The 12,398-nt window shown below is 39.4% G+C and overlaps 1 protein-coding gene across 3 annotated transcripts; it reads right to left on the bottom strand.

Moving 5' to 3' along the window:
• Positions 1-90: 90 nt before the first annotated feature.
• On the bottom strand, positions 91-10,444 carry hdac10 (histone deacetylase 10). 3 transcript variants are annotated; one of them, XM_044192592.1, is made up of 20 exons: positions 10,309-10,444; positions 8,291-8,425; positions 8,098-8,194; positions 7,827-7,924; positions 6,970-7,074; positions 6,811-6,879; positions 6,591-6,717; positions 5,993-6,058; positions 5,846-5,905; positions 5,260-5,349; positions 4,819-4,925; positions 4,181-4,248; positions 3,017-3,266; positions 2,739-2,829; positions 2,515-2,600; positions 1,471-1,527; positions 1,272-1,353; positions 606-794; positions 339-498; positions 91-235 (listed from the first exon to the last, which is right to left on the bottom strand). In XM_044192592.1, the coding sequence occupies exons 3-20, from the start codon at positions 8,155-8,157 to the stop codon at positions 204-206; spliced, it is 1,797 nt and encodes a 598-aa protein (XP_044048527.1). In that variant the 5' UTR covers positions 8,158-8,194; positions 8,291-8,425; positions 10,309-10,444; the 3' UTR covers positions 91-203. The 3 variants fall into 3 exon arrangements, with proteins under 3 accessions (XP_044048527.1, XP_044048525.1, XP_044048524.1); XM_044192590.1 differs by lacking the exon at positions 10,309-10,444 and adding an exon at positions 10,110-10,237; XM_044192589.1 differs by lacking the exon at positions 10,309-10,444 and adding an exon at positions 9,993-10,170.
• Positions 10,445-12,398: the final 1,954 nt, after the last annotated feature.

The raw sequence follows: 12,398 nt of genomic DNA, 5'->3' as shown, positions 1-12,398 counted from the left end.
AAAAGATTGATAACTTCGACTGCGTTGTCATGTGTTAACCTATGAACAAAAAACCCATGGGGTTCACAAAATATTGATTCATTTCAATTATGCATTATAAAAAACAAGTTTATTTTAGGGCACAATGTGTATGATAAAAGCTCCGTACAACATTTTATGAAGACATTTGATTCATTTCCTTACAAAAAGGAGCAGGGTCGGTTTCAGTGCTCATCACCTCCTCCAGTTTCTGGTGCTGTTAGAAGACAGAAATTTCAATGAACATAGTACAGGTAACTTCAAGCTCCGTGTGTGTCAGATTGTGTGTAATGTATGTGATGCTACTATTGTGAATTCACCTGTAGTCTGCAGTAGCTTCCAGTCCGCCTGCAGTCCGTGTCTCAGCCTCTCCAGCGCCTCCACATCCTTTGGTAGAGGAGCATGAAGCTGCCCCAGAGACGGGGCAGCTTCCCCGAGGAGAGAGGAGGCTGTGGGGCCAACACATGCCTTCTCACCTTCCTGAAATGACAAAATTACTGACCACTAAAGTAGAACATGCGTGCCATTTAAACCTCCCCAAAAATGAACACTTGTACTTTTATTGAACTGGCCCCCAGCCTTCTTACCTGCATGAGTACCAGTGTGTGTCCTTGTGCCAGGCCCTGCAGCAGTCCTGCTAGTTGTCGCCACACACTGTCACACAGCCCACTATCTGGCGTCCGAACCAACAGAACCAGACTGGGGTCATATTTGTACCCCAGAGGCAGAAGGAGGCCCAACACAGCCTGTGTGAACCCTGACACGTCACTGCAGCCCTGTGGGAGGACAAACAAATACATTTTCCCCCCATCTCTCATTTAACAAACACACACACTTCCCCTGCACATAAAACACTCGTGCACATACAGACTGGCAACATTAATGTCATCACAGCATTATTTCAATATCAGCCAATTACTGAAATATTCCAAAGTACATTGTAAAAACTCAGGTTTGTGGTCACTACATTAAATCAAATGGTTAAATTGTGTTTTAGTGGCCATAAACCTAAATATAACTAAAATAAAAATGTATTTATATTTGAAATATTTAAGAATCCAAGCTGGACAGGATTCAACAATTATATACTGTATATTACTTATTTAGACATTATCTTTTGGCCACAATATCTTGATATACGAACTTTGTCATGATACGATCATAAAAAAAGACAATACTGAATACATGCACACAGAAAATATGAATCGAAAAATCCTCTCAATTTTGATTTCTACCATTATAATACACTGTACCTTCTTCAGACACACAGGAATGTAATATTTGCATTTCTGTTCTTCTGACTCCTTGTTGCTGAACTGCACCAGGAGTGTTTTCCTAAAGATGTAAAGATTTCTGTCATCGTGTTGTTCATAGTGTTGCGGACAAATGTCATTGTTCATTAGCTCAAGTTTCAACGCAAAGTCAAATTCAGGGAGCACAAATGATAATCACCCATCCTCTGTGCCACGACTCGGGTCCACCGCGTCTCCAACACACACGACCAAAACCCTGCATGAGGAGAAAGCCGTATCAATAAGTCCTCTGTTGGTTTACTCACATTCAGTCAAGTCAACTTTCACCTCTGGATAGTCTTATAAAGCTATGTATTATTATTAATCTGCAATTGTTTGGACACTGTAAACGTTTCTCTTCACTTCCGAGGGACATTTATCATTAATGACGCAGTGAGGTGCTAAAACTGTATCTACAACGGAAATCCTTTCATTTGGCCGCTGCACAAATAAGAAAAACAAACAGCCAAACAACAAATTGACCCCAAAAATCCCAGAAACACAAAACACGTAAAAGCTTATAAACATTTTACGCTTATACGCTTTTTTGCTGAGTTAAATGAAAAGATCGAAACCACTCTCATATCTGTCCAATAAATATGAAGCTATAGCAAGTAGCTAGTTAGCTTAGCATAAAGACTGGAAACAAAGGGAAACAGCTAACCTGGCTCTGTCCGAATATAGCAAAATCTGCTTACCAGCACTTCTAAAACTCATTATAACTCAACTTGTCATATTTTGTTTGTTTAATCCGTACAAAAAATTTAAGTGTAAAAACTATATGTTGTAGTTTTCCAGGGGGGGTATGGTTACAGCAAAGAGGAAGTCACTGCCAAGACACAGTCCTGCACATAAACAACCCCCTTATACCACAAATTGTCATTTTTACACTTCAGTTTTTATACAGATTGAACAAATGAGATACATGTTAATCAATGAGCTTTAGAGGTGTTGGTAGGCAGATTTTTATACCTCTGGACAGACCCGGGCTGGGTTTTGCCGTTTTCAGTCTTTATGCTAAGCTAAGCTAACCGTCTCCTGGCTGTAGCTTCATATTTACTTATTTAGAGTTATTTTAACTCTCGGCAAGTGCGGCAAGGGCAATCTGTCTTACCAATAGATTTCTTATCACTAGACTTTTCTATCTTAGTAATATTAAAACATACATTCCCTGCACACATGAATAAGATCCACATTGCTATACCGGTTGCTGAGAGCAGTTGCAGCATGCTGGACAACACACATCGTCGCCATGGAGACGTCACGGACCAGCGCCAAGCCATTGCAGATCTGAGAGGCAGTAATTAAATATAATAACAATCAGCTTACAGCTCATGTAGGCGGGTCAGCAAAGCAAAAACAGTTTTTGCAAACAGATCACAATCACAGCACAAGGCAAAGACAAGGCAAATAATATCCTGACTGTACCTCATTCTTCTCCATTTTCTCTATGAGGGCAATAAGACTGGAGAGGGTTGTGAGAGCATTGCTGTCATCTGTATCTTTGAGGAAATTCTCCCTTGTTGTGGAAAAAAACAACACATTTGTATAATGTCGAAGATGAAATCATGATTCTAAGTATTCTTTTGAATTCAGCAAACCAGTCCTCCAGTGATAAACTCTTCCTGTGTCAATAATAAGAAATAAAGTCGATTACTATGAATAATGTTAACTGAAATGAAACAGTACCAGCCTCAGCTCCATACCTGAGTTTGTTGACTATTAGCGGGTCGGGATCCTCTGATGAGCTGAAGCGTTTACATCCGTCTGGGCAAGCCACGTCATTAGGGAGGACTAAAGCAGTGCGGATAGGAGGAGTGACACGTTTCAGAGGCTCTGGCCACACCTTCTCCTCTACGCTTTTCTCCTCTTTTGCCTCCTCCAACCTTTCTTCTTCTTCTTCTTCTTCTGCTAATTTAATGCGCTTTGTGCTGATATCAGAGGTGGGTAGCTCAGCTGGAGAAAAGAGTAATAAAATATTTTATGAAGCTGTGAATATAAAAGGGATTCTAAAACAATGAAAATAGATTGAAGTACTAATGAGGTACTGCTAGCCATCTCTCTTGTTGGTACAAGGGCTAATTAAAGGGGAACTCCACCGACTTTACACATCAAAGTCTGTTTACAGTGTTTACACGTTTGAAAATGAAAAAACTCTGATGGTGTGGCGTTAGAAAGAAGTGAGCTTACCAGACCTCTGTAGCTCGCTCCTCATCGCTGCTTGAGGCTAACGACATGAGACTACGTTAGCAGATACTGCTATAAAACACCAGAATCTCAGACCAAACTGTAAGTGGATGGGTTGCATTGTGGGTAATGTAGGCGCCAGGTTTTGACAAGGAAGAAGAATGTGTGCAATAAAAAAGATGATATCTCTGGTTCTGCTGCATCGATTTTGGTCCTTTTTTTAAACTGACCACGTTAAAGGAGTGCAATGCTCAATCGGTGGAGTTCTCTTTAAAGGTCCAGTGTGTAACATTTAGGAGGAGCTATTGGCAGAAATGGAATATAATATTCATAAAGTATGTTTTCATTAGTGTAGAATCGCCTGAAAATAAGAATCATTGTGTTTTCATTACCTTAGAATAAGCCGTTTGTATCTACATAGGGAGTGGAGCCTCTTCCACGTAGGTCGCCATGTTTCTACAGTAGCCCAGAATGGACAAACCAAACACTGGCTCTAAACAGGGCCGTTCGCATTCTCTGCAGGTTTCGCGGCCACCGTAGTTTCTCCTACACGCTTGGAACGGGAGGATGATCTGAGCGGTATTCAAATGGTTGCAAACTGCAGTTTCCCTGCTAGATGCCACTAAATCCTACACACTGGCACTTTAAGGGATAGCTCAAAAAGAATAATGTGGATGTTATACCTGCATGTTTGAGGCAGGACCAGTACTGCCTATGAGCTGATCGGACACAGTAAAGGGACTCAAGTGCGCTGAAAAGAGAAAAATAAATTCACTACAGTTACATAAAGTACACACACACAGACAAGATAAGGTTTGACACATAAATATGACTAATGGTGAGACCATGGATGTATAAAGAGAACTGGATACAGCGTCGGAGATGGGGCCCCGTTCATTCCTATGAAAGCTGCTCAGTGGCACATGAAGCCAAAATGGTTCGACTTCCCGGTTTAAAAATACTCGAATCTTCCACATTGTGGAGCCTCAAGAGCAACCACACTAGAGACTCCCCCGGCCCGAGCTGGCTAACTTCTGGTTTAGCCCTCCGCTAACTTGAACGGGGATAAAATGATTTAACCTTCTAGACTTTCCAAATGTTATCAGACCGAATGGATCAAATTCTGATAGTGAAACGAGTCATTCAATGTATCCACCTTTTTGCAGCCGCTTCTTTCACACTGTAAGTCTATGGGAAAAAGTCCTTATGGGCCCATGTGCAGCACGTGACGAACCCGGAAGTTGTAATTACACGGTTTGGCCACTATGTCAAATTGGCTTCAAAGCCTGGCACACTTCCTGGGGGCTTGGGTGAGACAGACCTTTTACAGGGACCGTCGAGGTTTGCAGGTCGAGGCGCAGGATCTCCAAGCAAAGTTTGAACTGTTTGGCACACAGACTGGGGGAGGGAAGTCAAGTTGTATCCTCCCTGGAAAACATTCACACAATCAAACCTTTTACAACCTAATGTTCCTCCAACATGATGGTAGCAATATGTGGTACTTTCACAGACTGCTAGTACTATGAAAAGTAACAGAAATATGCACATGGATTATATGTACTGATAGATTAGACACTCGTGTTGTCGGCCATTATGGTCATTCCTAACGCACTCGTCGTAAAAATAATCCAATGGGTACAATGCGCAGCAGAGAAAACAACAGAACTGATGGTGTCTCCAGGAGGGAAGGTGATACATTTGAAGAAGTTAGTGAGATTGTTTCATGTTGTGTTGGTGTAAAGTATATGTTGTGTGGCCTGACCTCCAGCACAGCACACAGTTTCCCTCCTGCGAGGTTCATCAGGAGGTGAGTGAGGTGGGCGAAGATGTCTGGGCTGGCACACATTTCACCCTGAAAATTAAGACAATCACAATCGCTTTAATCATCCACTGAAGTCAGTTTACCATATAATGTCCACACGGTAGTAAACAGACTGGACACAGAGTTTTACAGTACTCACAATCCAATACAACTGTTCTGCCACAATGATCAGTTTTTTTCTCTATCATGGAGGTCGCATGTTTTAACATTGAGGTCATAGTGATGATGTTGTACTGGATTGCATTATATTGAGATGTTTCTAATATTCTGCCCCCCTCATGTATGTAAACAGGACATAATAGAAACACCTCTCACTATAATGTAGTCCAGTACAACACCAGCTTTAATTATGACCTCAGTAATAAACATATAATTGAATTTACACATTTCTGACAATGTCACCAAAAACTGAACAACGTAAAGTAGAATTTATGGCAAAGCTGTTGCATTTAATATATATACAAAAATCTGCAGCAATACTGCAATTGCATTTCAAGCTTTATTATTGTAATGTTGTATCCAGTACCTCAGGGTCGCCGATGGCTGAGTCAAAGCCTGCACACACCAGGACCAAGTCTGGGCAAAACTGTGACAAAGAATCCCACGCTCAGATAAGTAATCTCCAACACATCACCATCTGTTAGCAAAATGAGAATTTACTAAAATGGCTTACCTCATATGCGACTGGCAGAAGGACATGAAAGAAGACTGAAAGATAGTCGCTGTTCGTCATTCCCACCTGATATATCATAATGGGACCTCATAAATAAACACATGCATACACACAAACTTGTGCACGCAACCCTCAAAGCAAATTTGAGCTCAGTGCTAAGAGGATTAGTTCATTAACAAATAGTGACTGACAATGAATCAGTACCAAATTTGATATTCAATAATGGATTTTACATTTTACATCATGAACACAAAACTTACAGGAACATTTTCTGGTTTCATAAAATTGATAATTTTATACATCACATGCTTCTTTGATTGATCAATAAAGGTTATGAATAATTAACATAAGTTGCAGCCTTAAATGTAATGCATTAAAAATGATCTTTGTGCACTTTTTTCTTTAATTGTTTTGTAGTATGTTTAGAAAAAGACCATTTATGTTATTGTCAAAGCAGAAATTCTGTAAAGTTTTTACCCTCTTTCCATTATATTCTTTCAGTCAATAGAAAAGTTAAGTCTAAGATAAAGCAAGCAACATCTTTTCAAAGTAGGATTTATAATAAATTCAGGTTAAAAGTATTTCTGTGGTTACTTACCTTGTTCCATGGTACATTTATATTGAATCCTGCCCCTTTCTCTTTACCAACACTGTCGTAGTCTGATTCTCTAAGTTGAGGCCAGAATTTCTGATGTTCATAGCGGTGCCATGAGAAGTAGAGCACGCTGGGGGGGGGGAGTTTAGTTTATAGAATTTATTATGCCAGGAGAAAACATCCCCATGTAAAATTCAGGATCCTTCCATGAGGAAAGACTCACCTTGGATCATCTTCAAAGCAGTACTGCACCCCTTGACCATGATGTACATCCCAGTCCACTATCAACACCCTGAAAATACATAAAGACATAAATAAATACAGTGTATGATGGCAGAACCAACACAGTAGGTTTTAACAAAATAATCTAAAGTCGTGTTACCTTTTAACCCCATATTTTTGCTTGGCATATCGAGCTGCTATGGCCACATTATTGAACACACAGAATCCATTGGCAGCACTGCGCATACTGTGGTGTCCTGGTGGTCTGTCAACAATGACAGAGAAATGATATACATGTCACGATTTTATCCAGTAATTGATAAATCATTTAGCTTATACAACGAACAAAGTGATGTCTTACCACTTCTTAATTAATCTGACAAGCAGATAATAGCTTAATATTTGGTATTTAATTATATAAAAAGTTTTTTAAAAAAAAGCCAATTCAGAATTTGTGAAGCTGTAAACAAATATTTGGTATTTGGTAGGGGTTGCCCTAAATGCTTTTCTAGTTCCACGAATCCCAAATTTATCTCTGAAAGCTAATCTATATATTCTCAAAAGGTTGGGACCCGCCCTCGAAGTTTTACATGACAAATTAACTTTTTTAGCCTGCTATTTTGTATGAGCTATCCAGGACTTGTTATTTCCAGGTTTGTATTGTATGTCTATATTATATCTTAACACACGTTGCTCATCTCATTTCAGGCAAGTATTTTATTAATTGTTGAAGGAGTGACTCTCTCAGGTGTTTGCGGTGTGACTCTTATTGATTGGGTCGTGCTGACAGAGTGCGGGAGTTTGCTAGCTGTACATGGCAAATTAGTAAAACACTTACTAGAATGTCAGAGTTATGATCAAATAATTACATGCCTTATCAACTTATCAATAAATAGATTAATCCTTCCACCACTAAATCAAAAGCAATCTTCCTCACAAAAGCGAGACTCGTACACACTCACTCTAGCATCAGAGTACATATCAGGACTGCTGTGTCTAACTGGTTAGCGGCCTCACCTGACCAAAGCCATGCCATTCCTCACCTTCCCCGTCATAACATTGTCCACTAGTTGCAGTGCGGCCCCTGCAGCCAGCTTGGCACAGTGATAGATGTTCTAGGACAGTAAATGTGAAAGAGGAATGGTAAACCAGGAGTGAAGCTGACCTATCTCCATCACCACAACCTGACAATCGTCCCTCCAACCACCACTGAATGAACAAATGCGAGATAAGGATAAACGACAACAGCTGCAACTCAGCTAGTAAGAATATTAAGTGTAGGACTAACTGGGTGGAAGTAGACGTCACCATACTGCTGGGTGAACTCCTTCAGGTCCTCCAGAGTCATATAGGGGGTCTTCTTCACTGCCTCCAAGTACTCCTCACTGTTGGGAGCAGCAAAGTACAGAGAGACTTTGGGTATACTTTGGGTTTATTTCCGCCTCATACCGAGGAACCAGGTGGTCGACATCAGGACTAACCTGTGGACCAGCAGAATGTCTGCATCCGTCGCCTCGCGGACAGGTACGGAGACACAGCGATCAGCCAGGCCGTTCTTGACCAAAGCTTCATGACTCACTGTCAGACGCTCGGGTACCTCGATCTTACATGCAGGGCTGGAGGAAGAAAAAGGAAATAATGTTCCATGCAGCTGAATTGTATAGATTTGTATATTATGAACTAGTGAATGCTTTGATCTGTATCTTAATTCAGCACAACTGAATTTGTGTTTGATCATTTGAAACTCACATTTAGTAGTTTAGTAACTTTATGTTTGCACTTTTTGCGCACAAACAGCCCAAAGAATAGATAAAAGAAGTGAAGCTGAAGTCAAGAAGCAGAGCGCGTGGCCCTGAATAAATACAAAAAACTAGAATAAAAAAGATGAATTGGTAAAATAAAAATACATATAAATGCACACAAGGAATACTGTGTTGTTGTTTTTTTGTTTTGTTGTTGCTTGTTTTGTCCATGACTTATGTGCAGGCACAAACCATATGGCACAAACACAAACAGAAGAATCTCCCCTGAAATAAGTGAAATTCTGTCAAAAATAATATGACTTTGTGTCTAACTGCCAAAAGGTGAACGATACCAATGTCTCTCAGTAAAAAAAATAGTCAAAAACAAACTCCTTTGAATAGAAACACTTAAACTGTCCATAAACTTCTACTGTTCATTTTGCAGTGCATTAACAGAGCTGTTAGGACTCTAAAGGACAGTGCCCTGTTCGCCCTGCTGCCCTCTGGCAAGAGATGCAGAAGCAGCCGCTGTCGTACCAGACTACCGAGCAGCAGCTTCCCTCAGGCTGCGAGACTGCTAAATTCATCCTCAGCACTCCACCATGTAAATTAGTTTTATTTATATGACTTTATATTATTTATTCACTGATCTACTGTATATTGTTTTTGAGTAGCATAAAGGGAACTACAAACTCTCATTATACAACTCTGTGTTGTAAAATGTTCAATAAATCTATCTTGTATCTTCCAAGTGTAGCAGCAAGAGCTACCCAGCAAAGAGTAAATGAGAAAGTGCTGAAACGGAGTGCAGAGTAACAATAAAACTGTATGAGAAAGACACTGACGAGAAAAAAAAGACTTAAAGGGTGAATGTGAAAACTTTACGCTCTTAATGTGAGGTTTTATTTATTTATTTATTTATTTAGAGGACACATAGACACAACTGTTAGCTTGGAGCTAACACTTCGGGTGCTCATCACTAACCAACCCGGCTAGCTATAACAAACCGCAACTTCAGTTCCTACCACTACAACAACGCTATTAACTCCAGATAATACGTTAACTAATTTGAGGACACGAATCATCAATCTGAAGGAATGATTTACTAATCCGTTAAAATGAGCAAATATTTAACCCTTGATAACCTTTGAGCTCCCCAGGATACAGGCAGTAAGGTAAATTGGCTTAACATTAGCGTTAATGTCAACTGTTAGAACGTTAGCGGTTCATTTACGGCAGGTTACTGTAACATTACTTAACTTACACTAATTTATCAATCTATGAGCATAGAGGAATGAAAATAGCTTATATGTAGCTACAGTTACCCAGCGTTAAGACAGTTGTGGTATGCCGACATTCGATTATTCATTCAGGCTTATTTAAGTTAGCTATATGCACCAAAATGTGCGGTTACCGTCGTCGTGTAGTTAGCGTTACTTACTCAACCCACAGCAGGCTGTATTTGGTCATCTCCTCGTCATAAATCAATGCTGTTCCCAGCTTCATTATTCCTCAGACCAGGAAAGCTGCGTGGACTGCAACATATACGGTAACTTACCGTTTCTGCAGTGCAGTGGTTTGTTTCTGTAGCAGACTGTGCATTACGGAGCCCCCTAAAGGTCATGGCGATCATCTTTTGCTTTACCTCGCAATACTTTTCTTCTTCCATTCCTTCTGACCTGTATGTCTATTTGTAATGGAAGGTAGCGTTTAGATTCTCAAGTTAATGCATTTAGCATTGTTTATGGACACCTCACCTTATATGATATCCATTGCGAAGAGATTAGTTAGAACATTATCAGGAGCTGTATGTATAAGGAACATCAAATATGCTTCACATTTATAGCAACAGGCTTTCTGCCAAAACCTGTTTCAGCATTAACGGTTACTTTACGCTCAGTTCAAAATAAAGTTCAATGAGCTGATATACTGCTGGGAGCAGCTGAGCGGAAATACACATATGGCTCTGACGGAATGGAAGAAGGAAAGTATGATGAGGGAATGCAAAAGTAGTCCTCGTAAAAAAAATGGCCGTGATCTTTAGGGGCCTCCGTAGTTTCTAATATAAACTGTGCAAAAAGTAAGTTGACAGAGAATAATAATAATGATAATAAAACTTTATTTATAGAGCACTTATCAAAGTACAAAGTGCTTCACAACAAGAGAAATAAAATACCACAGTGAATGATGAAATATAAAGAAATAAAATACATAAAAAAACACAAAAGCAATCAAATAAACAGCCAGTTCAGGTAAAATCAGGATATGCTTTCAGATAAAAATGTGTTTTGAGACGAGACTTAAATGAAGACGCTGACTCAGACAACCTAATTTCTTCGGGCAGGTTGTTCCAGAGCCTCGGGGCCCTGATAGCAAAAGCTCTGTCCCCCTTAGTTTTCATCCTGGACTCAGGAACAGACAGGAGACCCCTGCCCAAAGTTCTCAAACTGCGTGAAGGTTCATAAGGGATTACAAGGTCTAAAATATAGTCTGGAGCCAGGCCATGAAGAGCCTTAAAAGTAATCAGTAAGATCTTAAAATCAATCCTGAAACAAACAGGGAGCCAGTGTAAAGAAGCTGAAACAGGTGTGATGTGGTCGAACCTCTTGGTCCTGGTTCAAAGCCGAGCAGCTGAGTTCTGTACAGTCTGCAGTCGTGTCAGAGGTTTTGGATTAAGACAAGTGAACAGGCTGTTACAATAATCGAGGCGTGAGGAGATAAAAGCATGTACAACAGCTTCTGCATCAGTAAGATTTAAAATAGATTGGATTTTTGCAATGTTTCTGAGGTGAGAGAAACAAGCTTAGTGATATGTTGCAGAATCGATAAGTAAGATCAACGCATACCGAGAAGCTACCTTTATGTTCTGCGTAAACCATGTAAACAGCAGGGCATGGGTCAAGTCTGTAGTCAAGCAAATCTTCTGAGTTTTATGAAGGCTGTCAAACAGTTTAATGGTACATTAGCGCCACCTTCAGGGCAGGGTCCGGTACTTACTTCTGCAGAAGAGACCGTATTCATTAGGCATTTAAATATTAGCTTAAAACATGTTCAGTGAAGAATCTCACTAATATTACTTATTTGTTCTTTGAAATAAAAGAAGAAATGGCCTTATGCTATTTATAAATGGCAAAAATGCCTGATATAGGCCTACATAGAAATATGTTTTGATTAAACTGGCTAGAAGCTGCTGGTCGCCATAAATGCATAAAAGTCCAAAGACTAATCTTTTTATATTAAAAATAAAGACTGTGTAATATTTTCACATACCAAAATATTTTATTAGAGCAACCCAGCACTCTTAGTTAACATTAACACACACACACACACACACACACACACATATGTTGTCACCTTGCATCATTGTTATTGCTACTTTGTACATACAGTAAGAATGTTTATGTGTTATGTGTTATCTTTTTACTTTGTTGTGTACACTTTATTTGAACACCTGCCTTACTACCTTTACACTTCATATGTTTTATGTTTTTGTCTTAATGCTTCTAAGTTTTGTCTGACATTTTGTCTGCTCGAATGTAACATTATTTTATTTTAACTGTATTTTTTACAGTTTAAAATGACAAATCAACTTAGAATTGAACTTAAATGACTTGCTGAATATAATTAAGAGCTATTGGATTTTGTTCCTCTTAATTTCAACCAGTTTTCACATAGGCAGATTTATAGATGTACTGTATTTTTAACAATTAAAAGACACGTGAGTTTTCATGATCTTTATTTTAATAGAAAAACAACAGTGCCACGCAAATCAATAAACAACTCAGAGTATAGAACTAGTACAAAATATAGAAACAGATCAGATTACATGAGAACATTTGGTCTGACA

Source organism: Siniperca chuatsi, linkage group LG4 (assembly GCF_020085105.1).
Source record: "Siniperca chuatsi isolate FFG_IHB_CAS linkage group LG4, ASM2008510v1, whole genome shotgun sequence".
NCBI lineage: Eukaryota > Metazoa > Chordata > Actinopteri > Centrarchiformes > Sinipercidae > Siniperca > Siniperca chuatsi.
This window is presented reverse-complemented; position numbering and strand designations above follow the sequence as displayed.